At 38.0% G+C, this 27,509-nt stretch overlaps 1 protein-coding gene across 5 annotated transcripts in view; it reads left to right on the top strand.

Annotated features, from left to right (window-relative positions):
* The window catches only part of STRN3 (striatin 3), a 49,532-nt gene that overhangs the window by 8,321 nt on the left and 13,702 nt on the right, over positions 1–27,509 (top strand). For 2 of the 5 annotated variants that reach the window (XM_083507105.1, XM_083507108.1), the window contains exons 2-12: positions 6,669–6,772; positions 9,009–9,082; positions 9,998–10,079; positions 10,403–10,573; positions 11,201–11,333; positions 12,704–12,845; positions 18,912–19,022; positions 23,512–23,652; positions 26,038–26,171; positions 26,911–27,086; positions 27,188–27,235. In XM_083507105.1, the coding sequence (XP_083363231.1) occupies positions 6,669–6,772; positions 9,009–9,082; positions 9,998–10,079; positions 10,403–10,573; positions 11,201–11,333; positions 12,704–12,845; positions 18,912–19,022; positions 23,512–23,652; positions 26,038–26,171; positions 26,911–27,086; positions 27,188–27,235 (1,316 nt within the window). The remainder of the gene's footprint in view (positions 1–6,668; positions 6,773–9,008; positions 9,083–9,997; positions 10,080–10,402; positions 10,574–11,200; positions 11,334–12,703; positions 12,846–18,911; positions 19,023–23,511; positions 23,653–26,037; positions 26,172–26,910; positions 27,087–27,187; positions 27,236–27,509) is intronic. The other 3 variants (XM_083507107.1, XM_083507106.1, XM_083507109.1) reach the window with 3 other exon arrangements.

Here is a 27,509-nt window from a genome sequence, read left to right on the forward strand (position 1 = left end):
TGTGCTGAGGTGTTACCAATATGTGGCTGGCACCCAGCTTTATATCTCCTTTTCATCTAATCCAAGTGAAGCAGTGGGTATTCTGAACAAATGCTTAAACTAGGTAATGGACTGGACTAAACTAAGACTTAAACCGCAGTGTGTTGTATTTGGGACTGCCTTTGAAAATGTTCTTGAGACGTCATTTGGTACATAATACAGCAGCCAGGCTTTTTATTGGAACTGGTATTAATTACTCCTCTACATGGTCACTTGCTCTCTCTTCCAGGCAGTTTCCATTAGGATCCTTATCAGCTGCTCTTCTTCGGGATCATCTGCTTAATGAAGTGAACAATGTGGTTACTAGGGAGAGGGCCTTTTCAGTGGTGGTGCTCAGTTTATGGAATGATTTTTCTAGAAAGCCTTGCCTGGATTGTGGTTTTCCTGGAATCATGTGAATACCTTTTTCCCCCTCCCAGGACTTTTAATTTCAGTTTTAATCATAGTGGGTACATCTTTCTGGTGTGCTAGGTCTTTGCACCATTCCCCTCTTTCTGTTGGTGATTTTATATTGCTTTCATTTTTTTTAGATGCCGTAGTCAGGCTAGTTTTAGATTAGCCTTGCTATTTTTATTTTTTTTAAAGTTTTTGGCATTTCTGCTCAGTAACAGTTTGAACAGTATTGGTATATGTTTTGTTTCTGTCAACTTCCAAGAGAACTATGTTGTATTTGTAGTATAAGTAGTTATAAGAATAGTGAAATAATAAATAAAATGCAGCATTACAGATGCACTTTGTGCCGCTCATATTAGAGACACAGTTTTTGCTCTGATTAGGATGACTAATGTAGCTGGCGTTCTCATGCTCCTTTCTCCAGTGGCATGTGTCTAGTCTCTTCCTTTCATTGATGTGCCATAGGTAGTCATGGTGTGGGAATGACAAAATAAATTTATTACAGAGTACAGTCATACCTCATGTTACGTCCGCTTAATGTTATGTTATTTCAGGTTACGTCCTGCGGCGACCTAGAAGTACCGGAAAGGGTTACTTCAGGGTTTCGCTGCTCACGCATGCACCGAAGTGGCGAATCGCAACCCGCGCGTTCGCAGACGCACCGCTGCGGGTTGCGCTTTTTTCATGTTGCGGACGGGCCTCCGGAACGGATCTCGTTCGCAACCAGAGGTACCACTGTATAACAGTATAACAATTTTTTGTTGGAATAGACTTATACCTTTGAAGTAAATCAGTTTCAGAAACAAGCTTTCAATATTATTTAGATTCCGGTACAGAAAACCCCCCACAAATGAACAAGTGGTTTTCAAAAGGGAAGGACTGTCTGTTTATCCTGTTGATTCACTCAGTTCCTTTTGAGATGAAACATTTGCAATGCATCTTCACACTCACTCAGTTAAAACTTGCTGAATTTGTAGCAGGAACACTGCTTCAAAATAATCACATGCCTTCCTCAAAGTGATTTACAATAAATAACTATTAAAAACAGTAACAGAAGAAAGCCACTTTGGGAGCATTTGAAATGCGGACCAACTTGATTTTGCATCAGATCTTGTGTAGTGATTTTTCTCTGAATACTTAACATTGTCTTCCATATAAAACAGTTGTTTCGATTCGAACTCTCTTGTACAAGCTGTTTGCCCTCCTGGACTACTTTATGTGAGAAAAACAGTTCATTCCACCTTTAATCAAGACTGCAGTTCTCCGTAGGAAAGTCCCCTGTTGCATAAGAAACTGACATTAGCTGTTCTACTGTCAGCCTTCACACAATATCTGTATTGTTCTTTTTTTCTGTCATCTCTGCTGCTGTTTTTAACATTTCACTTTCACTTATAATTAACACATATGAAGCTGATACATTTACATAATGCATGATGGAAAACTAAATTTGTGAGAGATATAAGAAAGGAGCAAGGGGTGTCATATCAAATTTGTTGGGGAGGGTTACGACTTAGTGTGTAGAACCCATGTGTATGATAGCGATATAGGCAGTCCAGAAGCTGATCGTGCATTCTTTTCAAGCATAAAGGGATGTGTGAATGCACTTTTGCTTACTTAAACAGCACTTCCAAATAATCCTTGAATAAATCCAACTTGTGATCTTGCTCCCCTCATTCAGATTCATAGTTTTACCAACTTTGTAAGCAAGCTGCATTTAGAAGAATTCTGTAGTAAGCATCGGAGCTCCAGTTTCACAGGGAAAACCTTGGGTTGAGATCATCCAAAGCAATACAGTCTCAATGATACATGTAATATCCTTATAATATTGATTGATATATCATTGATATTACATGTAACCAACAAAATATAACCACCACTATTAAAATAAATAAATAAATAAATAAATAAATAAATAAGAAAGTGAGTAGCCATTTTTGGCCCAGAAACCTTACCCTAAAGGAACATTTTTGACCATCTTATGGAAAATTGTTCCCTAAGGGGGCAAAATGAGCCTTCTTTGGAAAGGGAGTTCTAGAGCCAAGTCTTACATACTAAAAAGGCTCTCAGCATGGTCTCCAGAAGGCACATTTCTGTGATGCTGTGATGCACAGTAGGGTCTATACTAATGATTTCAGTAGGCAAGGAGCTTCTTATCAGAGATGGTGGTCCTTCAGATATCACTGTTCCAAACAAGGAGTTAAGAGATCTTTACCAACACGTTGAATTCAGCCCAGAGTCTTTATGCTTTCTATCAGCTGCCCTTGTCAACAGCTTGGTTATACCATTCTGGACTGATTGTAGTTTCCAAGCACTCTTACAAAGAAATGTTAGAGAAAGGAAGGTCTAGGATTGGCTCACTCTTTCCTGGATATTGTAGTTTCTAGAGATCTTGTGGTCTGTATTCTCTGGTTCCACCTTTCCCCCTAACACCATCCTAATCAATTTATTCTTGGAGGAAATCACCATTATCCCACTGATGGAAACAATATACTGTATTAATTTTTGTTGAAGCATGGACACTGTCATGGCTTTCATATGATTGACATTGTTTCCTTGTTATGACCATTTAACATTTGTTCAGTCCTTCCACAAGTATCTGTACAACTCATTCTCAGAATGGTGTTGCGATTGATAAATTATTATGGGGAGAGCCTCGCTTACACTTATTAATGCCATGTTATGCCGTTGTATACTTTGAAACAAACATAAAATCAGGCTCCATTGAAGAAGGGAGGAAGGGGCATTGAACACAGTCACCAGATATCCTGTATTCTCCAGCTGCAGCCTGGCTTAGGCTTGATTGAAGGAGGATAATCAAACACTGTTTCTAGGCACTACTGTATTCCACAGCACCAGAAGTAGAAAGGGAGGCAATTTGCAGTCTTTGGAATTTATAAGCTGTGTTAAGAACAGTCATATAACTGTGAATATCATAGCAATTCTTCGTAATTTACAGAAGTTATTTCTGTCTTCATTTTTTTATATTTTAGAAAAATATTGGTGTACTTTGCTGAAATAATAACCAGTGATGTGAATAAATCTAGTAGCAACATGTCCTGTATATGTCTATTTAGACAGAAGGCAGTCCCAGTGGGTGACATACAGTTTTGTCCATCTTCAAGCAGAACATTTGTGCAATGGGACTTCCCTTTCCTCTTCTTCTTCCTCCTGCACCACCCCTAAAACTGCTGTGGAGAGTAGGAAGAACATCTGGAGCTGATTTGGGAGGGTGCTGCAGGAGGGAATGGAGGAAGATGATGTCCTGGTACTTCTGCTTGTACCGCATTGAACATCACCTGTTGAGTTCAGTGGGATTTACTTTTAGGTAAATAGAGAATTTGCAGACTAATTCTATATGTTTATTGATGGATGCCTTCTAGTGTTTTCTTGATTCAAGCAAAGTGTATTTAAGATTGTTTTGTAGCTGGGACAGGTACAATTACATACCAGTCACTTTAATGGCTCTATTTTTCACTATCCTTTTTTTAACATTGGTTTTTTTTTTAATTATGTTTTGAAATAGGCAGGTGGAAATATACAACAGGTTCATTGGTAGAACTAGACTATTTTAAATACACACGGCTTAAGCATCATGAATGATTCCAATATAAGTAGAGCACCCACACGATTTCATGTATATTTGCCTAATATCAGATTGGAATATTACCTACCAAGAAAGATAACATGCCATATAATGGAAAATCGCTGGTGCGTTTCTAATTTCTTTGTGGCCATTCTTGACTATTTAATTTTTATGGTAACAGTGATGTACTATGAAAGTGGTAAGAAAGTAAAACTCATTTCTCAATATAGGCTAAGGTTAATAACTCAGATTGTGTCGTGTACATTTTTATGTACAACTTACCTGAGCAGATTGCAGTTGATCACTCTTCCTCCGCACAATGACAGGAAAGTAGGCTGGCTGTCAGATTTTTCTTTCTTTTCCTTAGCTATATATCAGAACCCACTTGTGTCTCAGTCGTTAATGTAGTCACTCTGGTGGGAGGAGAACCTGTGGATTTAGCTGGCTGGCACTTAGCTGTTACCTCTGGAACTGTGTTTTGTTTATTAAAATTATTCGTATACTGCCTTTTATTTCAAAGAAATGTCAGAGTAGTCTACAGAATAATAAAACAGGATGTAATTAAATAGAACAACAAAAACCTTTTCAATAAAAATATGTATCAGTCAAAGTAACCAGAAATGCCAGGAAGTGGGATTAACAGTTGGGGAAAGTTCAGGTAAAGAGGTATATTTTTAATTATTGGCAGAAGCATTTAGCTATCAGCGCCTGCCTTATCTTCATAGGGGGATTATTCATTCTCTGTAGTCGCCACCAAAGAAAAAGCCATTTTGGTGTTCTGTTTAATACTCTGAAATACTCTTCCACCAGCTACGTTGTTGTTCTAGGAAATTAAATTCCTTTTTACTTTGCTTGTAGTCATTTTGTTGGGTTGTGAGGAAATCCTGGCTGCTAAAAAGGTGCACAGAATTTTCATCTACAGGTTGGGTAGGACCTGAATGAATGGATTCAAGTTACAAGAAAGGAGATTCCAACTAAATACAGTGGAATCTCGGTTGTCGAAGGTAATCCATTAAGGAAGACCATTTGACTTCCGAAACATTCGACAACTGAGGCACAGTGGGCGGTTGGCAGTTTCTATGGAGAAACGTGCCTCAGAAGCCATTCGACTTCCAAGCCACATTCGAAAATGGAAGCATTCACTTCTGGGTTTTCGGAGTTTAGGTTCTGAATCGTTCGGCTTCCGAGACACTCGAAAACTGAGGTTCCACTGTATTAGGAAGAACTTTCTGGTGGTAAGAGTTGTTCGACATTGGAACGGACTCCCTCAGAAGGTGGTGGACTCTCCTTCATTGGAAGTTTCTAAGCAGAGGTTGGGTGGCCATCTGTCATGGATGCTTTAGTTGTGATTCCTGCATTTAAATTTTTCTCTGAGGTTTATTTTCCTTTTGTCTTTTTCCTTTTATTTTCCTTTGCTCCCCCCCATCTTTCCTCTGTTCTTGTTTCTTTCCTTTCCTTTTTTCTTCTTTTCACATTCTTTTCCTTCTTTCTTTTTTCAGTGGATATATTTAGGGCCTTTCTTAAGCTCCAGGGTTTGTGTACTCATGGGTGGAAGACAGGGTAATGTCAGTCTTCCAGGGTGAGAGGTTAGGAGGAGAAAGGAAAGATGCCAGGTAAGAGCTGGGAGGAGCTGCTACCTTCTGTTGGCAGCGGGGGCTGAGAACTGTCTAGGAGAGGACTCTAGACTCTTGTTTTTATTTTTTGTAATTGTTATCTTATTGTATTGTGAGAATAATAATAGTAATAATAACAATAATTATAGTAGTAGTAGTGGCTGAAGGTGTGAGGAAATTCCACGATAATGGAGTTTTTCTTGTGCACCTCTGAATCCAAACCAAACCAATGAATACTTTCTGGTAGATACAAATGATCCTATATGGAAAGGGCATTCTAATTATGTGTCAGAGTATAATGTTTTCTGCCAGAATATAATGTTGCATTGACAAGGCTGCGCTTCATTTATTTGTATATGGGAACTCTTTTACCCCAGAGTTTTTTCTGTCACTTCAAAGTGAGCAATAGAGCACAGGTTTAGGGATATCATATGCAGGATAAACACAATAGATCCAGATTTTACTGTTACATTTTATATGTGAGTCGTGTGCAGACCTGTTCCTTCTGTTGTCAACTATATTAATAATGCAAAATCTTTGACAAGCTGGTTAATCTCTCAGAGGGTTTTGAAAGAACATTTATGTTGACTGTAAAATTTGATTTACTGGAATTTATTGGAAATAAGGTGTGTGTGTGTGTGTGTGTGTGTGTGTGTGTGTGTTTAAAATCGTTTGGTTTATTTTTAGTGCTGTTACTGGCATCCTATTATTATTTTTAAAAACTGCAACACCTTGCAGATTAGTAACATCAGTTGAAATTGATCAGACTAATTGACTATTAAATCATTTTACTTTTTCACAAAACAGGAATTTCTATTAGGTCACATATAACTTAAGTCCATTGAGCTCAGCGGGTCTGTTCTGAGGATGACTAATATTGGATCTTACTCATTGTTTATTTGTTTGTTTATTACAGGAGTTTTAAAAATAAAACTTGGAAATATGCCTTGAAAACTTCTGGCAGGAATATACATTCAGTGATGATATATGTGAACAAGAGACTTGAACTGAAAATTCTAATTTGACTTTTATGTTTTCAGGCTCGGATCGCATTTTTGCAAGGTGAAAGAAAAGGTCAAGAAAACTTGAAGAAAGATTTAGTAAGAAGAATAAAAATGTTAGAATATGCATTAAAACAAGAAAGGTATGTGTACCAATTCTCTAATCTGAGAAATTTATTGGATATTTTAAAATGTACATTTCCTGTAAGGAAATTGGCCACAGGTTAGAAAATATATTGACTAAAAGAAAAAGGGGAAAAGCAATCCACTTAATGTTTACATGGCAAAATCTGATTTCTGAGTTGGATCTGCCCAAAATAAACTCTCCTGTTACTTGAAGTGCTTTGACAACTCACATCAGCAATTTCTGCCATCAGTTTTTTGTTGCAGACGCTGGGATTGTTTCTGAATTCCACGCTGCACTATTTTCTTAGGGAGATAGCCACCTAATTGTGCAGTGGATGTCTGCTTGCACAACAGGACTTCTTTTCTGTTGACATTCAGATCACATTTTTGGGGGCATGTTGGGTGCTGTACAGGAAAGGAGGAAGAGGAAGTCCCATTCTGCAAGTGAAAATGTGCCTGTGCAACACTGCCGGCCACTTTTATGTGTGTGTTTTTGTATGCAATGTAAAGTATTTTAACTTACCAAGATTTGATTAACGGAAAATAATCCATGGGCCTTTTCTGCCTTATAATAATTCTTACTGTAACGTGTTGTCACAGATGTGATAAATAAAGGAGCCTGATGGGATGAACAATGTCAGATTATGAGTATACTCGGACATTGTATTTAAAATCCCACAGATGTGACATTCCATTTTTTTCAGATGTGGAAAGCCTCCCTTTTTCCTATGACAGCACTATTGAGAATGCTTCCAGCTTAAGAATTTTGCTGCAGTAGTGATCATGACAGTTGCAAAACAGTATCTAATGATACTGAACAGAAGCAGTAAGATCTCTGAAAAGTTGTAATTTAAAGGAAATGGAAAAGACCTTTTGTTACAATTTGGGAAAGTAACATTTTCTGACTTAATAGGGAAGTTGCAAGCTTGTACAAGAAGCATGCTTGAGACTTACAGGAATAACAGGAGTTTACTGAAATGAAAATTTTAAAAATGCAAGAGAGCCAAGCCTTCATGGCTACAGAGCTTCAATGCAGTATAGTTGTGCAAGCAGAAAATGATTAGACCATCAGTTAAGAATTCTACACTTCCACTCTCTTTAATGAAAGGCAGGAAGTCACTGGGTTCAAACAATGGCCTGTTTGGCATATACTTAACCATCCTCAAACACAGCATTTAAAATAGAAACAAAATGGATGGGTAGCTGTAGCTCAACTGCAAGGTTCAGAAAAAGGAAACTAAATGATCAAGGGAGTTAGGGCAGGTACCCTGTGAGGAAAGGTTGCAGGATGGAGGACTTTTTAGTTTAGAGAAAATCTGAATAAGAGGTGACATAGAAGTTCGTAAAATTATGCAAGGCATAGAGAAAGTGGACAGAGAAAATTTTCTCTCCTCTTGTACCACTCAACGTTGTGCATATCCATTGATACTGAATGTTGATAGACTCAGGAAAGAAAATACTTCTTCACATAACATATAGTGGAAGAAGGTGGAAGATAGGCCTATCAAGCGTTATTGGTCGTGATGGCCATTGGAGTCAGTATGCTTCTGAATACTAGTTGCTAGAAACAGCAGGAGTGGAGAGTTCTCTTGTGGAGGAGTGGAGAGTCTCTCCCGCTTGCAGATTTCCACAGGCACCTGTGGTTGGCCACTGTGACAACTGGATGTTGGCCTAGATGGGCCACTGAGAGTAGATTTTCCCTTGGCATTTCAGTGCCTGACATCTGCTTAGTCATTTAATGATTACAATTTCCTGTTTGTTTTAGGAAGTGGGTGACTCTTTTGGTACTCCTACCTTTTTCACTAGGTCATTACATGAAATAAAATTTTGGAGGCTGTATGCAGAGTCACGTGTGTCTGTTTTACAGTTAGAGAAATGAGGTAAAACTATTTTTCCGTTGTACATTTGTGGTTCTTATTTTTAGAGAACACCAACTGCCAGAAATAGCTGCTATGGATATGTACTTAACAGGAATATTAATTTGTAGTATGTTGCATCTGAAGCAGCACTCATACTGTATTGCCCTCCTCCCTTCGGCCCCCGGAAAGATTCTCCTGAGAGTGGAGGCCATTCGCGAAAGATTTCCCCTGACCTATAGAAGAAGCTTTATGGGGCTGCAGAGAGAAGAAGGGGACAAGGATTCCCCTTGCATGAGTGTCTTTGTGAGCATTGCTTTTAGATGCAATGCAGTGGGAAAACACAGAGGGAATTAATTTTCATTACTGATCAATATGTTTATGTTTAATTTTTAAGGGCAAAATATCATAAACTAAAATATGGCACAGAATTGAACCAAGGTGACTTGAAAATGCCAACTTTTGAATCAGGTAACAAACTATTTGCAACCATTGAATTTAGTTTAAATTCTTCTATTGCTCACTTTTTATATAAAGAGAAATCCCTTCCCAACTGTGTAAGCAGTATCTTTATACAGTTCCAAGTGAATTTATTTCTATGCTAGTTTTTATTGTATGGCTTTGTCTTTATGCTGTGATTAATTTTCAGTATGATTTATAACTATGATTATAAATCAGAGATAGATCTCAGTATCTGGGCTGAAATGCTCCTTCAGATGGCCCTAATAATGTGATATCCAGATATTTGTAAAAATAGGAAAGCAGAGATTCCGAGAAACAAAGAAGAGTGTGTGTATGTGCGCACGTGCGCGTGCAAATTCACAAATGATATTCTGCTAAAAGTATAAAGTCCTCTGGAAAAACTGGGGAAGATAAAAAAGAACAGGTCCATAAAGTATCCTGTTAGTTTTTGAAAAAGTGGAGTCTTGTATGGAGTAAGAGCAAAAATTCCTTGGCTGTTACTATCTCAGGGTTTAAGTGCATCCCCATGTATAAACAAACATGGAAAGTTGGCATAGCAGGAGTATATGCATTTCAGAAGCTATAGCGTAGTCTTCCAAATATGCTTGCTTTCCCATGCATTTTTAACTGGGGAGCATTCAAACATGTAACCCTTATGTGCAATCAGAAGCGATAAAAAACATAAGAACTAAAAAATAGAATTAGTTTTTCTGCCACTGTTTCATTTTCCACTTTGCAGCCAAATGGCTCTTAAAGACAACAAAAAACAAACGCCACAGACTAAACCAGATCCTTAATGGAGCAGAATCTTCATCAAAATAAAATTGACAGGACATAGAATAAGTAAAATCTACTATTCAGTGTGCCGCATGCTGTACAAGACTTGCAGGGAAAGTGTTACTAAAGTGTTATTTTGCATTTCAGAAGAAACCAAAGATACAGAGGTTCCTACAGTACCTCATAATAGTCAGCTAACCTGGAAGCAAGGCAGACAGTTATTAAGACAGTAAGTGTTACATTTGTATACTTTTCATATATTTATATATACTGTATTATTTTATTTTGAGATTGTCTTATGATCGCTTATGGTAGCCTATACACATAGAAGCAAGTATTTTAAAATATGTCTTTCTTATGGGGAAGTGTTGCATGGGAAGCAACACTTGGAAGTGCAAATCAATAGCGCATGGGGGCAATTCAGTAATTTGTTTTTAAAAACCCAAAACAATTCAGTATTGATACCGTAAATCCTTGTAAAGCACATCTTATTTAGATATGTGGGCGTTTGTGTATGTATGCGAAGATAATGCTTTCACTCTTATTCATTAGGTATCTTCAGGAAGTAGGTTACACAGATACAATATTGGATGTACGGTCACAGAGGGTGAGGTCTTTACTTGGGCTTTCCAGTTCAGAACCAAACGGCTCAGTGGAGACTAAAAATTTGGAACAGATTCTTAATGGTGGAGAATCAAAACAAAAGGGACAGGACAATAAAAGGTAGGCAATGCAATGCTATTTATTCATTTTAAAAATTTATATCCTGTCTTTTGTCTGAAGCAGATGTCTATACAGTACCTAAAAATTGACATCCTTTTTATCTAGGAGAATCTACTGCATTAGAAAGTGATAACCGTAATATGTATAAATCCAAGATGTGTTTCTTCACTTTGAGGATGCTTCTATTTTCAAGTGAGAAGCATTCTGGGCCTTCATGGGATGTGAATTGCTGCTTACTTTCCTCAGGGGATCTTTGGTCTAGTTTGGTGATACTAGAAGCAACCATCCTGCTTTTGCTGTCTTCTAGACCTGACACTTTTTACCACTTCCTTCAAACTGTGGCACAGACAACCTGCTACAGACTGAGAAAACAACATACTGCCCTGCCTTCCTAGAGAATAAAAAAGTGGAAGGAGGTGAGGCAGTAATTAAAAAATACCTGTTCTTTGTGCCAAATCCTCGGAGGAAAAATCTGAAAATTTAGCTAGAAATCTTTGAAATCCCACATTCCTTGTTGTCTTTGTGCATATCAATGAGATTTTTAAAGGGGTTTTCTTGACCATAGAATCTTAATTCAGAAAGCAGCCATAGTGGGTTACCAACATTGAAAATATTTTTCCCTTGTAGGAACCCTGGCGATGTTCTTGAAACATTTAATTTCTTGGAAAATGCAGATGATAGTGACGAAGAAGAAGAGAGTGACATGATAGAAGATATTGCAGATGGAAAAGAAAAACACCGGATAAATAAAAAACACAAAGTAAAAAAAAAGTCTTAGTTTTATTGTTTTGTTGTTCAACCCAACAGCACAGATAGGGTCATTTTATTACCACTGTCAGTACACAGCTAGTAATCCAACAGATTTTGGAATAAAGTTAATTGAACCTACTTGAAGAGTTTAAGACTGTAACTTCTGCAGTGCTTCCCTGAACTGAGGTAAAGCAGGCTGAAAATAACTGGCTGGAATAGGTACATAATGTATTGAAATGTAAAACATATAATGCTCCCTTATATCTGTTCAGATGGTTGAAAGTCAATATGGCATGGTGATTGAGTGTTGAACCAGGATTGGAAAGAGCCTGGTTCTAATCTCTACTCAGCTATGAGGTTCACTGGGTGGCCTATGGTAATCTCTATTTTAGTCTAATCTCCCTCACAGTGCTGTGAAGATAAATAGGGTGAGGGAGATGATATATGGTGAGGGAGATGGCAATGTGCACTATCTTGAACGTCTTTGAGGAAAGTGGGTGGTATAAATGAACTAAGTAAACAATTTCTTTTGCACATCACAGTAACCCACAGTTTAGTGCTACATTCACAAGCTACAGTTAGCCTTGAACTCCCCTCATGTGGCTGACAGGAGAAGTTTGAAAGCTTATGCACCTGCTTTTACATGGTTTCCTGTTTTGCCCAGTCTAGCAACTGTGATTTAAATTAGTTACGGTGAGCTTCAACAAGCCAGATTTAAAACAGTGGTTTGAAGTTGTCTTGCTTGAAATCAGCCTTCATCACAGTTTGTTGCACCAGACAACACAGCAGTTAAAGGAAAGTAAAAACAATAGCTTATGAACGCCTTCTAAGTGGGGAGAGGAGTGTGTCTGGTTCCCCATGCCCATGCACATCGTGCCAATCCAATGGTGGAGAACCAAACAATTGATTAGATGAAGAAAAATTTGAGTGTTTGAGGGGTTAATAATATGGAGGCATCAATAGTAAAAAGGGTTCTCTACTACAATCACAAACCTGTGTTTTCAGATAGTGTGTCTCCTTATCAGCACTAAAACAATTCCTTGCAGATTTTAACTTCATATACATAGCTGTAGAGTAATAGCACAATTTAATCTCCTTCCATATTTATTATTTTATTTGTATACTGCCCATCATCTGACCTTCACATAGTGGTTCACAAACCAAAATACATAACACAAACAAACAAAAATAAACTAAGAACCCCCTTTCTACAAACACATGTAATGGATTAAGTACATTTAATGCACTGCTCTTTATTTTAGACAAAATGATATTTGTATTCAGAAGTACACCAAATGGCAATCTTGGGGGAGAACCTAAAAAACATAGTTTCTCAAAGCATATTGTCCCTAAAACTGTTTATGTCACAATCTATTTTAGATTGGAAATGAAGGGCTAGCAGCTGACCTAACAGATGATCCAGACACAGAAGAAGCCTTGAAAGAGTTTGATTTCCTGGTAACTGCAGAAGATGGAGAGGGAGCCGGAGAGGCAAGGAGTTCAGGAGATGGGACAGAATGGGGTAAGAAGTGTAAAGAAACAATCACATAAAACGTAAAGATAATTCTCTGTGTGTGCCCACACATATGCATCAAAACCAAAAACTGAATTATTTGTGGTATTCAGATGCTATAAAAAAGGAAAGAAAAAAGAATGAATGGTAGATTTCATACTCTTTAATTACAAAAGTCTAAATGTATTCAGATTTAAGTATGACATCTGTTTCTGCTTTTATTCCATTTCCCTGTGTGCTCTTATTTCTTAGAATTTTAGCCTAAGTTTGGTGGTCAACCTTTTATTTCTTATCCTATATCTTCTATTCTTTCCTTGTTTAAGCAGATAATAAATTTTCCAATCATTTGGGTAGTTTTTTTAAATAAGTAATTTGTTTTGTTTTTATTTGTTTAAGATAAACGAATACTTGAAGCAGATGGTGCATTTACTGTTGGCAAGACCGGCAGCTTAGTATTCTAAATTGGTTATTTCCCCCAGAATATATAATGAATTTTAAAATAATGCAATAATATAAATAGTAAAAAAACATGCTTACCTGGAAGTTCCATTGAAATCAATGGGACTTACTTTCAAGCAAGATAGATAGCAAGGTGCCTGTAGTTATAAACAAAGTATCCGAAGTGAGATCACTATAGGTGTATTGTGTAATATAAAGTAAGCTATTTGTTGCAAAGACAGCTCTTATTTATGTGCTTTTATTCCCTAATTTGCAAATAGTAAAATTTATTTCCTGAATTTAATTCGCTTGCCCCAATTTAGAGAACTCCACATATAACAAAAGGCTACAAAAGTGCCTGTTGTTTGTTGTGACTGCTTATTTGGAAGTGTAGAGCTGAAAGTCTTTATAATCTGTTAACAATGTAGGCTTCTGCTGCTCAAAGCACCCAGGATTGTAAATATACGGGTCTTTCCCCACTTTCTGCTGTCCTAGAAATTGAGTTGATGAGCATGCTAAAATGTTTCTGTACTTTGATTAATTTATCTGGATGTGTGGCAAACTTGGCTTTACAACATAAAACTTTTCTTTTTGAACTAGCAGTATTAATTTTTGTATTGAGCTGTAGCACTTCAATCAAGAGTTCAGAATGCTGAAATAGAAAGATCAAACACTAATTTGAGCCACCATTTATATAAAAAAATTAGGCCACTGTTTAGATGTTTATCTAAAAGTCATGGAACAAGTCTTATGCCAAGATGTTTGGCCGACTCCAGACTTTATGCTGGCGAGAGCATCCCACTGGGATTGTAAACTGCAGAGCCATACTTATTTAGGTGTCAAAAAGTATTGATCCAGTTCAGTCTGCTTGATATTTCATAATGCCATATTTTCACAATCATTGTCCAGATTCCTGGATCTTTTAGATTTTCCCATCACTTATAGGCAACTGTTCCCATTTTTGAGCAATACGGTCTTAATGAGCTCTTCCCAGCTGTGTAATGGTTTTCATGTTGACCTCTGGCCCTTGGCTGAGAACCTCAGAATGGGAAACCTAAAGGAGGCAGACACTGAAAAGCTCAGCAGTCCCAGCCATGCCCTTCCTGCAGTCAACAGAGTTTGGTTCAAGGGGTGCTCCTGTCAGCAGGTGGGAGGTTTTCTGCTTTGTCTGCAGCTCTTTGTGCCACTTCTGACACTGCTCCAGAGGCTTGGGGGACCCTCCAGAGCTGTGTAGGAAGGTGGCACTGGGGGCTGCAGAGGTTGGGAGAAATCAGCAGAGTCAGTCAGGCAAGCAAGCAGCTTTCCCCCATTGTATCAAAAGCAGTCTATGGGCATAAGGAGCCTTTCCGTATATGAAAGGTGAAGCTTGGCTCCAGCTATTAGCAATGGGTTTGCTGCTTTTTCTTTTAAGTGGGGTTTCTGCCACATCTGTTACTTGTGCCTGTTTCAGCATTTATATTGCGATTTATTTATTTTTGATAATGAGGGTTCAAGTACCACTTGGGCAGCAATCTACCTTTTCTCCTAGTCTTGTCTGTTTTTCACCCCTCCACTGGGTGAGGAACCATACTTGTGCTCAGTGAAATTCTCCTGGTGGATGAAGGGAACTAGTCACAACTGGGTTAATATTTCCAACTGGCCTAGGCAGGAAGCTCTTCAAGTAATTTGCTTGTACTCCTCATCTCTTCAGTTTAGTTTCCTATCTGACTCAGGGCAGAAGTTGATTTTTCTCATCTTGCCTATCCAGACAGAATTTAAACTACATCTCCCCTATTTTTCACAGCTCCTCTGTTTTTAGCTGCTTTATTTTTCCAGCTCCTTCTTTTAAAAAGTTTTTCCCTTGAGGCTTGGCTTCACCTCCCACTGCATGCCTCCCCATCTGTTGTTATTCTTTGGACTCTTGTTTGGATACTTGTTTGGAGGGAACAAAGATTGGCCCTGTTTTAGAGTTTTTTATAGTGCCTGGATCCTTCAAACCACCTATTCTTGTTGTAAAGATTGTATTCAGTAGTTTTCTAAAGCATCTTTCAAGGTTGGGACAAAAAATAAAAGTGAGGTCTCCTGCAAGAGAGGAGGAGCAGCACATGCAAATTACTTGAAGAGTTTCCTAACTAGCTTTATTGGAGGCATTTGGCCAGTGGTGACTGGCTCTCTTTATCTTCCCAAGAAGTGACCTTCATGACAAACAGAATTTGTAATAAGGAAAATGGATAGTTGATTTTCACAGATTTCTCCTTCCCCATGCAATCCCCTGAAAAGGTGCTGCTGGGAGCTGCAAGGGGAATCCGTTCTATCCCCCTTTTTCCTGTGGGGAGCCTCTGCTGAATCTCACACCCCTCTACCATATCTCACCTAGTTCAGGAGAGTTCTCTGATTCTCAGAAGGGGGGAACAAAGGTCTCCTACTGCCAGACCCTTTATGTAAGAGCTTCTTAAGATCAAAGCCATTGAATGTGTTGCCACTTCAGATTGTTTTCTTGATGCCCACATAAATCCGCCCATAGGGAGTTACCGTAATCCTTTATTTTTAAAAAATTGAGCAAAATCTAATGAAATTGACTCTTTCTTAATTCATGTCGGGTGGGAAGAACTCGAATTAAGTACAGCTGCTTCTTCATCACTAGAACATAGGCTTTACAAATCAGATAAATTTGATCAGTTAACTAGAGTTGTATCATTATTAATATAAAAGCATAGGAATCTGTCAGACCAATGGTCCATCTAGCACAGTTTTGTCTATAGTTAATGTCAGCAGCTCTTTGGGGTTTCAGACAGGAAGTACTTTCCAGCTTGTCTGGCAGGTGCTGGGGACTGAATCTGTGACCCTCTGCATGTGACGCAGATGTTCTGGCACTGGGCTGTGACCCTTTCCCATTCCTTTCGTAGTACTTAGTGTACTCAGCACCAGAAACAGTTTAGTCATGCTGGCCACATGACCCGGAAAACTGTCTGCCTGAAAGTGGAGATGAGCGCTGTAGCCCATAGTCAAATTTGACAGGACTTAACTGTCCAGGGGTCCTTTACCTTTATATTTACTTACCTATTCAGTGTAAGGAACAAAGGGGAGAGAGAAGTGAAGAAACTCGTTTCAGCATCCACCCTGTGCATTTCACATTGCTGTCTTGGTGAAGTCCAATAATTTTGTGGCAGCAAGAAAAGTCTTGGATATTCCAAAAGGATTCATTCCATTCAGTTAGCATATGATCTCAGTCCATGCTTGCTCCCTTGTCTGCCAACAGGTATTGGTTGTTGTAATAGATTTTATTCAGCAGATACTTGAATAGTATGTTTGCCACCAATTGGAATTGCTTCTTGGGGATCCATTCCTTAGGTGTTTCTCGTAGCAGCTTTTGTGTTCTTTTAATGCAATTTTATCCCATGCTCAGGCAGCTATAAAAATGCAGTCTTCCTTCAGTGAACTATGGTTAAGCCCAGTGTGTAAGCATCATTCCTATACAGTGGTACCTCGCAAGATGAATGCCTCGCAAGACAAAAAACTCGCTAGACGAAAGGTTTTTCCGTTTTCAATTTGCCTCGCAAGACGAATTTCCCTATGGGCTTGCTTCGCAAGACGAAAACGTCTCGCGACTTTTTTTTCTTTGTCTAAAAACAAAGACATGTTTTGTTTATAAAGTTAATTTATTTTCCCTTAAATTTTTGAACTGCTCTTTACAGTATGTGTGACTTTAAAGAGCAGTTAATAAACTGTTGTTGTACCAAATTTGGCTTTGTTTGGACTTTTTTTGACCATAGGAACGCATTAATTGATTTTCAATGCATTCCTATGGGATTTCGTGATTCGCAAGACGAAAAATTCGCTAGACGACAAAAATTGCGGAACGAATTAATTTCGTCTTGCGGGGCACCACTGTAGTCAGGTGGGGATCATCATAATTTAATTTAATGGTTGGTTTCTAGTAGAGAGGAAGCAACATTAAAGTGTCCTTCTGAACACCTATTATTAAATATAGCATTTAAATTGATTCTCTACCTGATCCTAAATAACTTACTCACTTGAAGCAGAAATAATATAACATTTGGTTAAAACTTTTGAGAGTATTCAGATCACACTTCTTGTTTTGATGAAATCAGGTGTGGACCCCTCTAATTTTACATCACCAGCTATCTGCTCCTTCATAAGTAGCTGGATATAGTTCCAAATGATAGTGGATAGTGGCTCTTTTTTGTTTGTTTGAACCCAGCCAGGTTCGATCTTGCAGAATCTCCCAGTTACCTAGTCAACGTCTTCCCAGAGTAAGATAGTCAGAGAAGGAAGTGCACACTTACTCCTAAGCTTATAATGTGTATTATCCTGGAAGTGTGAACTATCTTGTAAACAGGGCTAGAGACTGAATAAAACAAAAAAGTACTTCATTGTGTAGGAAAGAAATTGGGTACTTACGCTTGCTTGCCTACACTGTATTAATAGGAATGCTGGCTGGGAACTTCTAAGTTGCAACCTAATCCTTTATATACTTAGAAAGGAGCAGGAGTAAGGCAGTGAGGAGGAGCACAGCTGCACACCTGGCTTTCCAGGTGTAGTTGCAGTAGTTGCAGTGCCTCTAGACTCCACTGCTCTGCCCACTTTGCATTGACTTCACTTGCCTCTTAGAGGAGACCAGCTGTGTGGTGCCACCACTCCTCACTGACTGCTCCTGGAAGTAAGTACTGTTGAGTTCAATAGGGATTAGTTCCCAAGTAAGTTGAGCACAAGCATTAATCTTACAAAAATCCACCTTGGATCATGATTTACTAGTTCATTAAAATATTTATATTTCATATGCTCAGAACACATCTATTGACCTTGCTGTAGAGTGGAAGTGAGCTCTCTTTCCTTACAAGCTTTCTCAACTAAGTGTGCCTGTGCTAATTCTTTTAAGATAACACCATACCCAAACTTATTTCATACAGACTCAGTGTCTTCAGTGGAAGTTCTATACAATGTGTTTTATAATCTGGGTATAAATGCTTGAATGTTCATTACTTAAATTATAAATGTAGACAAACCTATTCTTCCATCACTCCCCCCCCCCCCCGAATTTGTCGTGACTGCTTGAGTTACAGCATACATTGAACTGGTGCACTTTTTTAATTAAAAGAAGGAAAAAGGAAACCCTATGAATTTCGTTAATGTTTTTAATAACCTGAAACAAAAAAACCCCTTCCCCTTTATGATGATTTGGATGTGTTTTAGCACTACTAGATCTTATTGCATGTAGAGCAAGACCGAAGGAGAAATGCATGGTAGTTTTCATGAACAAAATGGTGCTGCACAGTCATGAGTTGTATTGCATGGAAAATATTGATTTGCTTATTTAAGTCTGGCTGAATAATTTGTTAATATTGTCTTACTAAAGATGCAGTAATTTCATACATTAGCGTTAATCCATTAATTTTTTCATATCAGTGAATGCAAAGAAGTTTTTCTTCTTTACTGTTGACAAATCATTATAATGTGTGGGGAATATTTCTTTTTACCAAAAGGGAAGCATTTTGCAAAACAGTAACAAACTGCACCTTTATAATACTGAAATGTAACTGAATAACATTTTGTATTGATGATTAACCTATAACACTCACAGACAGCTTGCATTGCCAACTGCTGATTATTTTTGTTTCAATAATATGCTGCATGTAGACAAAGATGACCTGTCCCCAACTGCTGAGGTTTGGGATGTAGACCAGGGACTAATAAGTAAACTGAAGGAACAGTACAAGAAGGAACGAAAGGGGAAGAAAGGGGTAAAGAGTAAGTGCAGATTCTGAATTTTGACAGGTTTTTTTTTTAATGTATTCTGTTTTTACTGCTCCATTTTAACACTTTGCTATTTGGGGGGCAACCAACTTTAACTTTCCAACAGATAAATATGCAAATCAGAACTACATCTCAAATGAAATCTAAATATCCTAATCTGGTGAGGGGAGCAGGAGGTGGACCAGTTGCTTCAGCATTGCTTAGGAACAATTTGGAAGAAAATGAGAACTTGAAACCTGAGACAAATTAATAGTGTTGTGTCTTCCTTTGTCTGTTTGCCAAAGTTAGTAGAGTTGGTTTTTTTTAAAAGGACTTTGAGGAAGCAAGAGAGTTTTCTGTCTGTGAAAGGTATTTCTAACAACAGTCTGCAGATTTTGGCTTGGCTTACTAATTAAGGACTAGTACTAGGACTTGGGAGGAGCCATATCTCATTGCACTTCACACTGCTACTGCTAAAATATCACATGAAGTGAAGTGGGAATCAAACAGTCCCCCAAATCCTCATGCTTGCAGAGGGCTTGGAGGGACATTATCTTTTCTACCAGTTTGTGCTGACTTTGAAGAATGAAAGTAGCAAAAGGGAACCTGAAGAAGGGGCTGAGCTTTGCCTGTGGCTTTGCCAATAGCGCAAAGAGTCTCGTGCTCCTTCTGCAAAAGCCACACAGAAGTAAGAGTTTTAGCCTTTCTCTGCTGTTCATGGAGAACTCTGGGGAAAGGATAGTTGTCGGTGCAGAAGGAGCTGCTCCTATTGATGATCAAGCAAGTTTGTTTGAGTAGCTCTGGCAGCTAATTTTGTAGCTTAATTTTCACCATGCTGAGTGTGGGGCTGATAAGTTCAGCATCTTCTTCCCTCAGACACTACTGGGATGACAAGAGTCTGCAGCAGTCATGTGTTTTTTAATCCGAGAATCTCAGTGATTCTCAAACTGGGCAGTAAGAACTTGAAACGGGGAAAGGATCCTGCAGCATAGATAGAGATGCTTTCCTCCCACGAGCAAATATTTAGCATTGTAATCACCAAACCTGCTGTGATAACCATAGAAGCTGCAGAAAGTCAAGGAACAGATCAGAGCTTCTAGCTACATGAACTGCTATCGTCCAGCCAACTAGTTTGAGATGTCCTATTCTAGTTCTCATCTTAGGCAGTGTTGGATTAGTTCACCAGTCCACAGATTCTTAAACACATTAGTTTCCAAGAATTCTGTTCATTCATATTCTGCAGCAATAGTTTGGAGGACTTGGAACATAGCCAGGGTTTTTAAGCCGGGGTTTGAGAAATGCTGCCTAGCCAGATAAACTTTGGTTAAGATAGATAGTAGACTTAAGACAGAAGAAGCAGAAATGTAAAATATATACAAGGGGCAAATCCAACACTGTGAGGACAGACTTCCTCTCCCCCTGCCCCCAAATCTGCTTCAGAATTTTCACTAAAATTCTGAAACAAATTTTGAGGGTGCATGGAGGTCTGGGGGGGGGGGGAGAGAAAGATGAAAGCAAATATCTGTTTTGCTCACACTCAAATAACACTAGATATAAACATCAGCCTGTAGATTTGACATTGTTGCCCAATTATAATTGTGTACTCAGAAGTTAAACCCATCAGTGAGATTTTCTTCCACAAATGCATGCATAGGAATGCTGTTATCAAAGCATATCTTTTGTACTCTTTTAGTAAAATATTGATGCTACATTGGCTTTGTATGCAAACATTTAACACTATAAATAGATTTGTGCATGCATTTTTTTCATTTTTTAAAAATAGTGTTGCATGTTCCTTGCATTATATGCTTAATCCAATACTAAATACTTTATTCTGAATGGGTCTTTCTTGCCTCCTCAGGAAATGCTCCATGCCCATTCTATAACTCCATCTTGTGCTGATAAATACAGAGACGTCTGTTGTAAAGTTATTATGGAGCTGCAATATATGTTTGGAGACAGGCTCTGCTTCCACATCAAACCATTTTGCAGCATATATATTTAAAGTATATAGGATAAAATGTTGGACTAATGAACCGTTTTAGCAGTAAGGTGTCTATTTCCTCACAAATAGTAATGAAATGGTGTACATGCTGCAAATCTACAGAAAACCAAAAAATGTAGAGAAGTTCTACAAGAGTTTAGTAATCAGAACAGCTGGATATTACGGGCACAGCTGTTTTCATTGGTGCTAGGGAATCAGTGTCCTCTGCTTGTAATATTCCCAGGTGATGCAGCTACTAAAATTTCTGTTGCTTTTCAACAGAAAAAAAATCAACAGGATGCATCTGATTTAGTAAAGAAAAATGTCTTTATATAAAAATGCATATCCCTCCTTTTCCCAACAGAACCAAGGCAGCCAATACCACAAAGAATGCAACTGTACTAGAACAGTAATACAAAAATGGTTCATCACATTCTGATTTGATCTCTACATAACAAATAGTTGGAACTACCAGTGACTGCCTCTGAAAATGTTAATAGGTAGAAGATAGCATGATGATATGTCAGTTCTATATTGATTTCTATGTGACAAGTACAGAGTTTGCTCTTGGGTTTCACCAGTTGGGTAGCCTGACTTGTAAAATATGTTCATTCACACTCCTATTCTTCCTAGTGCTGTTCACAGTACACTCTTGGAATTCAGAGAACATTCAGATGTGCCACATTTCCCAAGTAAAGATGACACCACTTCATAACAGAGGGATTCAGGTCTCTTTTAAGAATCATAGCAGTTATGGAGTTCCTGTCGTGGAACACAGTAATCTCTGTTTCTACCCATATCCGACATCATCTCTTTGCTCAGACAGAATTACTGGGCAAAGTGAGACCCACTTCAAATCCTTAGAAACTAGCATTTAGGGTATGATTGAGCACCCCCTGATTCTACCCACTCTGTAAAGTTCCTTTCCCTGTTTTGCCAGCATTCTTGCATTCTTTCTCTTTAGACAGTTAGCAACTGCCATAAGACTAGGCTGTGTGTTCTATTTACAACACAGACATGATTACTCAAGGTCCTGGTTTTAAAATGATTAGCACTTTAGAGTTTATAGCCTGCAGGATAGCACTCTGCAGCTCTCCTCTTGTTGATCTCACTGTTCAGATATGCTTACAGGTGTCTCTCAACTCCTTGTCCCAAGAGCAACTGTGTTCTTCCAAGTTTGTACTGTCCATCATTTTTTCTCAGTATAGAAGTGGAAAAAGTCATATCTTGTATAGTCTCAGAAAAGTGCAGAGATGATAAAAGTTTCAATATTAGATAAAAGCATTAAAAGCTTGGTGAGGGTGGAAAGGCTTGGAAAGGGCTGTTCATAATTTTGGTCTAGTAACTAAAAGCTGATTTGTCTTTTGTCACTTAAACATACTGACAGTGGGAGGAGGCATGGAGACGGGTAAAAGTGAAAACTAGTGCAAAGAGGGACCACAAAATAGAAGTGAATAGTAGTGTCATCAGAAATGGGGTTGGGAAGGTGAAAAGCGAACTTAGCAGTTGCATGGAGTGGGAAGGGGAATGTAGTGAGTTAATGTGGGGGGAATGGAAGGGGTGTTGGCAACCCTAGTATGTGCATATCTAGCACTTGTTAGAGTGTCAGTAAATGGCATGGTCCTTTATTTCGCTTTGTGTAGAATAACTCCATCTTTTGTAATATAAGGACATTGTGTTTTATTTAGTGGTAAAACTTGGATGCGTAGGGATCTTGAAGTGAAAAGAGTAGTTTTAGAATTTATTGAGAAATGTATTTATTGTAATGAAGGACTTGTGGTTACCTGGCTAAGAAGAAGAGCTGGTAGTTCTGTTGGCCAAAAACAGACTGAGGAGACTCCACCTCCTATCTCTCTGATTTTCAATCTATGATTATGGTTTATTATTTATGAAAGTTTCTTTGGCGATTCTGCACTCATTTTACTTTAAAGCACTTTATAGGCCAGAGTATTAATTTGAAGTCAACTTTCCAGATACAATAATTATTTTATAAAATTTCTTACAACTGATAAATGAATATTTTTAAATTGCCCAATTACCTATTTAAAAACACAAAAGGGGAAAGTTAACAGTTTGTTGCCTCCCAGCTACCTGTTCACCTTTACTTTTGTCCCTTCTTTTGGTAAAGTTTGTTCTTTCTTGGTGATGCTAGCTTTTAATATAAATACTGGATTTTTTTGGTCAATATATAATTAATATGCATTTGTTCAAGGATTACATTCTTAGGGAATTCAAACATTCAAGCTTCTCTTTTATCTTAAGCACAGCAAATAGCAATTACACAAAGAACAAGTTGGAATTCTTTAAAAAAGAGATCTTAATTCATTTTCCAACACAACATCATGTAAATACACACACACACACACACACACACACACACACACACACACTGTCCATCATGTGTCTTATAACGAGATTACATTCAAACAATAATATTGATTAGCAAACTGGGCATGTAAATGGCTGTCAGGTCAAGCGGTGGCAATCAAATGAACCTTTGCTGCTGACATTAATTTACAGGGGTCAACAGGACTAAACTGCACGACATGATAGCTGATCTGGGCGATGATGAGCTACCCCACATCCCTTCAGGAGTCATTAATCAATCTAGGTCACCCTCTTCTAGAATGACTGATCATGAAGGTGCAAGAGCAGAGGAAGGTACAACAAATTCACCTACTTATTTTATTTTTAGAAGGTTTTCTTTTAAAACCACACTTGTATAGCCCCTCCAGACCCATTTAGATGCCATTGTTGCTGGGCAACATGGATTTGCAAAAGAATACCACTTTAGTCCTTTAGCTTTTTTGTCTTGTATAACAGAAATCAATACCCAGATTTTGTATGTTTACTTGATTATAAAGCTTAATAATATAACAGTGGTGCGTAGCAAATATTAAGCAATAATAAGGTAAATTGGTAAATGATACCCTTCTCTGAAGTTTTATTAATTCTACTTTATTGAGAATATTTTTTAAAAAAATCTGTCCTTATCTAAACATATTGCACCAGTGTTGAGTGGAAATTATTTGTGCTTTGCTCACCTGAAATAAAATGCTGTTAGCTCAGCATTTTAGCGTTGGTAATCAAAGTACATGTTCTGATGTTTTCAAAATTTCAACGTCAGTCCCAAATTTGCTCCTAAAATATTCCCTGAAACAAAGGAAATCCTATCTTAAGGACAGTTCTATCTTAAAAATAAAAAATGAGGTTTTCCTTGATATTCATGTGTTGGCCATGCAAAACCCTTAGTATGTGGTGTTTGAACAAGGTTTGTGCTTATGCACTGTTACTGTTAGTTGTCCTGGACCCTTTAGTATTGACATCAAAAGTTGTATGTGCAAATGGTACATCATGGGAATCAGTTCTCTTCTAAAGATGCACAGAACTACATTGAAGATGCACAGAACCATTGGAAGGAGGTAGTCATTTTAATGTAGTGCAGCTGGATGCATCAGTTTATATACATAGATGGATTGGATGTGTGACTTCATTCTCTCACTAGAGTGCAGCATTCCTGCACTTTATGTTGGAATTTTATTCTTTTGGCAAGCTGCAAGCTGCATAATGTGGAAAACAGCATGTTGTTTTGAGCATTGCCTTCCTTTCCCACTGCTAGTTGTATAGTCCATTAACAGCAACAGTAGATTTTTAAAGTTTTCTTTTCTTTTTACTGTGTCTGATTCTCCTGGTTATTTTGTTCATTTACTTCTGCTAGAACTTCAGTACCAGGAAAATACAAACTTGACAAAATTTAGAGAATGCCAGAGACTTCCTCATATTGTAGACTTCCTCATATGTATTCATTCTAAAAATAATTAATTATTAAATCACTTGGTCTAAATAACAATTGTGCATGCTTTGAAAACTGATAGGTAGCCTGATGATGTCTGCTTTTGAAAGTAAAGATACAAAGAAAACTAAAATTGAAAATGTGACATGATGGAATGTTATGTTGGTCCAAAAGCAGGTTAAATTCTCTTAAAAGAAAACAATTTTCTGAAATTGTAAATACATTTGAAAGCACCACTTCACTGATTTTTAGCAAACTATTGAAAAATAAAGTAGGAATTAGTGAGGAAATCTGGTGGAATGCTGTTCCACTTGAAAACGGCTTTTGCTTGGGGGCGGGGAGCATATGCTAACCTAAGAGAAAAGGAGTGATTGTCTCTGATTTTCCCTTTCCCTTTCAGCCCCCACGGCCACCTTCCATGCTATTCTGGAGGGTCCCCCAACCCTCTGGAAAAGTTTTTTTTGGGGGGTGCAGGGGGCTGAAGTAGGAAGGGACAACTGAAGAAAATTCCTATCCCCTTCTCTTAATATAGCATGTGCTGGATTTAAAGCCATTTCACTTCTACTGAATTTCACCCTAGGCTTAAATGAGCGAATGCCTCTTCATCTTATCTCTTAATAATCAAGTACAGACACTGTACATTTGCCCTATTAAAACAAAACAAAACATGATTTTTAAAAATATTCAGTGAGGCAGTAGTTTGGTAATTCTGTCCATGCCTTCTTAAGAAGTGAGTCCATTGAATTTGGTGGGACTTACTCACAGGGATTACATTGTTTATAGGATTGCAACTATTTTATATTTTCAGTGAAAGGTTATTTGAGGGGGGAAAGGCACAAATTTCATTTTGAATAACAGTGCATAATGGCATGTTTGAAAAGGTAAGTGAATATTAAACGAAACTGAAACAGCTCTGATGCAATATTTATCTCTTGCTTATTCATGGTCATTAGTAATCAATAAAACAGATCAGTAAAATTAATATACTCAAAAGGGGGATCAATGTGTGGAAAGGGAAACAAAAAAATTACAGCATTATTATAGTTACAGATGTTAGTGACTACAAATATGTAAGAAGGGATTTATTAGTAGATACCATGTTTTACTGATGGAATTTAACATATAACTGTAAATGTGCCAATGCAAAATATACTTATTTTGGCGAATTGTTGAGCTTTAATTCTTGGTTCTTATTAAAATCTTACCAGTTCTTAATCTCCAGATCATAATAAACTATTTTTTGTCTCTTGTAGCTGAGCCAATTACGTTTCCATCTGGAGGGGGCAAGTCATTTATTATGGGTTCAGATGACGTTTTGTTAAGTGTTCTGGGCCTTGGGGACCTTGCAGACTTGACTGTAGCTAATGATGCAGATTACAGTTACGATGTAAGTACAACTTTATTTTAAAATAGATTCTTAGAATGTTCCACATAATGTAGGTCTATAGCTATGCACCATGCATATTATTTCATATTATTATTATAAATAGGTCTCCACAATAAAATGTATTAATGACACACACCAGATAAGATTCTTGTAAAATCAACAAGAAACTTACTGTAGTTGGCATTTAACGACAGTATATTTGTGGTATTTACATTGTTTCAAGTGCATCCCGAAAAGGTTTTTATAAACAGAATCCTTAAAAAGGTAGCAAGACACATACATAGACTGAGATGATGTGAAAGAAAGATGACTCAGGTATGATGTATTGTGTTGTAATAAAGATAGAAATTAGGGGAGGAGAAGGAAGATGGGATATGGAAGTTTGTCTTCTTTAACCATCAGAAATCCTCTAGGTAGCTTGTGTTTACTAAAACTTCAGGAGGCTGTCATAAATCCTCAACATTTTCTATACAAGCAGCAAATTTAGAAAAAACCTGCTTTCAAAATGAAAAAAAATACGTTATCTGTATTCTTATAAAAATGCAAGAGTTGGTACTGAAGGTCATTCCACAGCATTGCAATGCAATCCTAGCAGAACAGATTCCTTGATAACATTTATTGAACTTATGCTTCAGTTTGTGTTCTGTGATACATGTGGCAATGAAGAGCTCACAGCCGACAAGCTTTTAGCTGTGTGCCTCTCTTACTTAGATGTTAACAATATGCATTCTCACTTTAGCTGCCAGCCAACAAAGATGCCTTTCGGAAAACATGGAATCCTAAGTATACGCTACGCAGCCACTTCGATGGAGTGCGGGCATTAGCTTTTCATCCTGTAGAGCCTGTGCTGGTTACGGCCTCTGAGGACCATACCCTAAAACTCTGGAACTTGCAAAAGACAGTTCCTGCCAAAAAGCAAGTATACATTTAGATACTGTTGAGAGAAATTGCTGGAAGTTTCATATTGGGGGAGATCAATTATGCTGACCTCTTTATTTCTAACACCTTTCTTACAGGAGTGCCTCTTTAGATGTGGAACCTATCTACACATTTAGAGCCCATATGTAAGTATCGCCATGTTCTCATATATACATTCCACAGGCAGACCACTGCTGGTACACCTAGAACAAACTATGGTTAGCGCTCAGGCTTTGTCTGGAGCGAGGTGCTAGTTGTGTCACTGCTGCTTCCTGGGAGATAGAGGAGGAGGGGCAAGGTTGGCTTGGTGCAGATGCACCAACAGGAGCACCAGATTGACTTTGCCAAGGTGCTTGTGCTGACAGCCACCTTAGCCCCGCCCCTGTCTCCCAGTAAGTAGCAGTGATGCAACCAACCAGA

This window comes from Podarcis liolepis, assembly GCF_965112155.1.
Source record: "Podarcis liolepis genome assembly, chromosome: 1".
Lineage (NCBI taxonomy): Eukaryota > Metazoa > Chordata > Lepidosauria > Squamata > Lacertidae > Podarcis > Podarcis liolepis.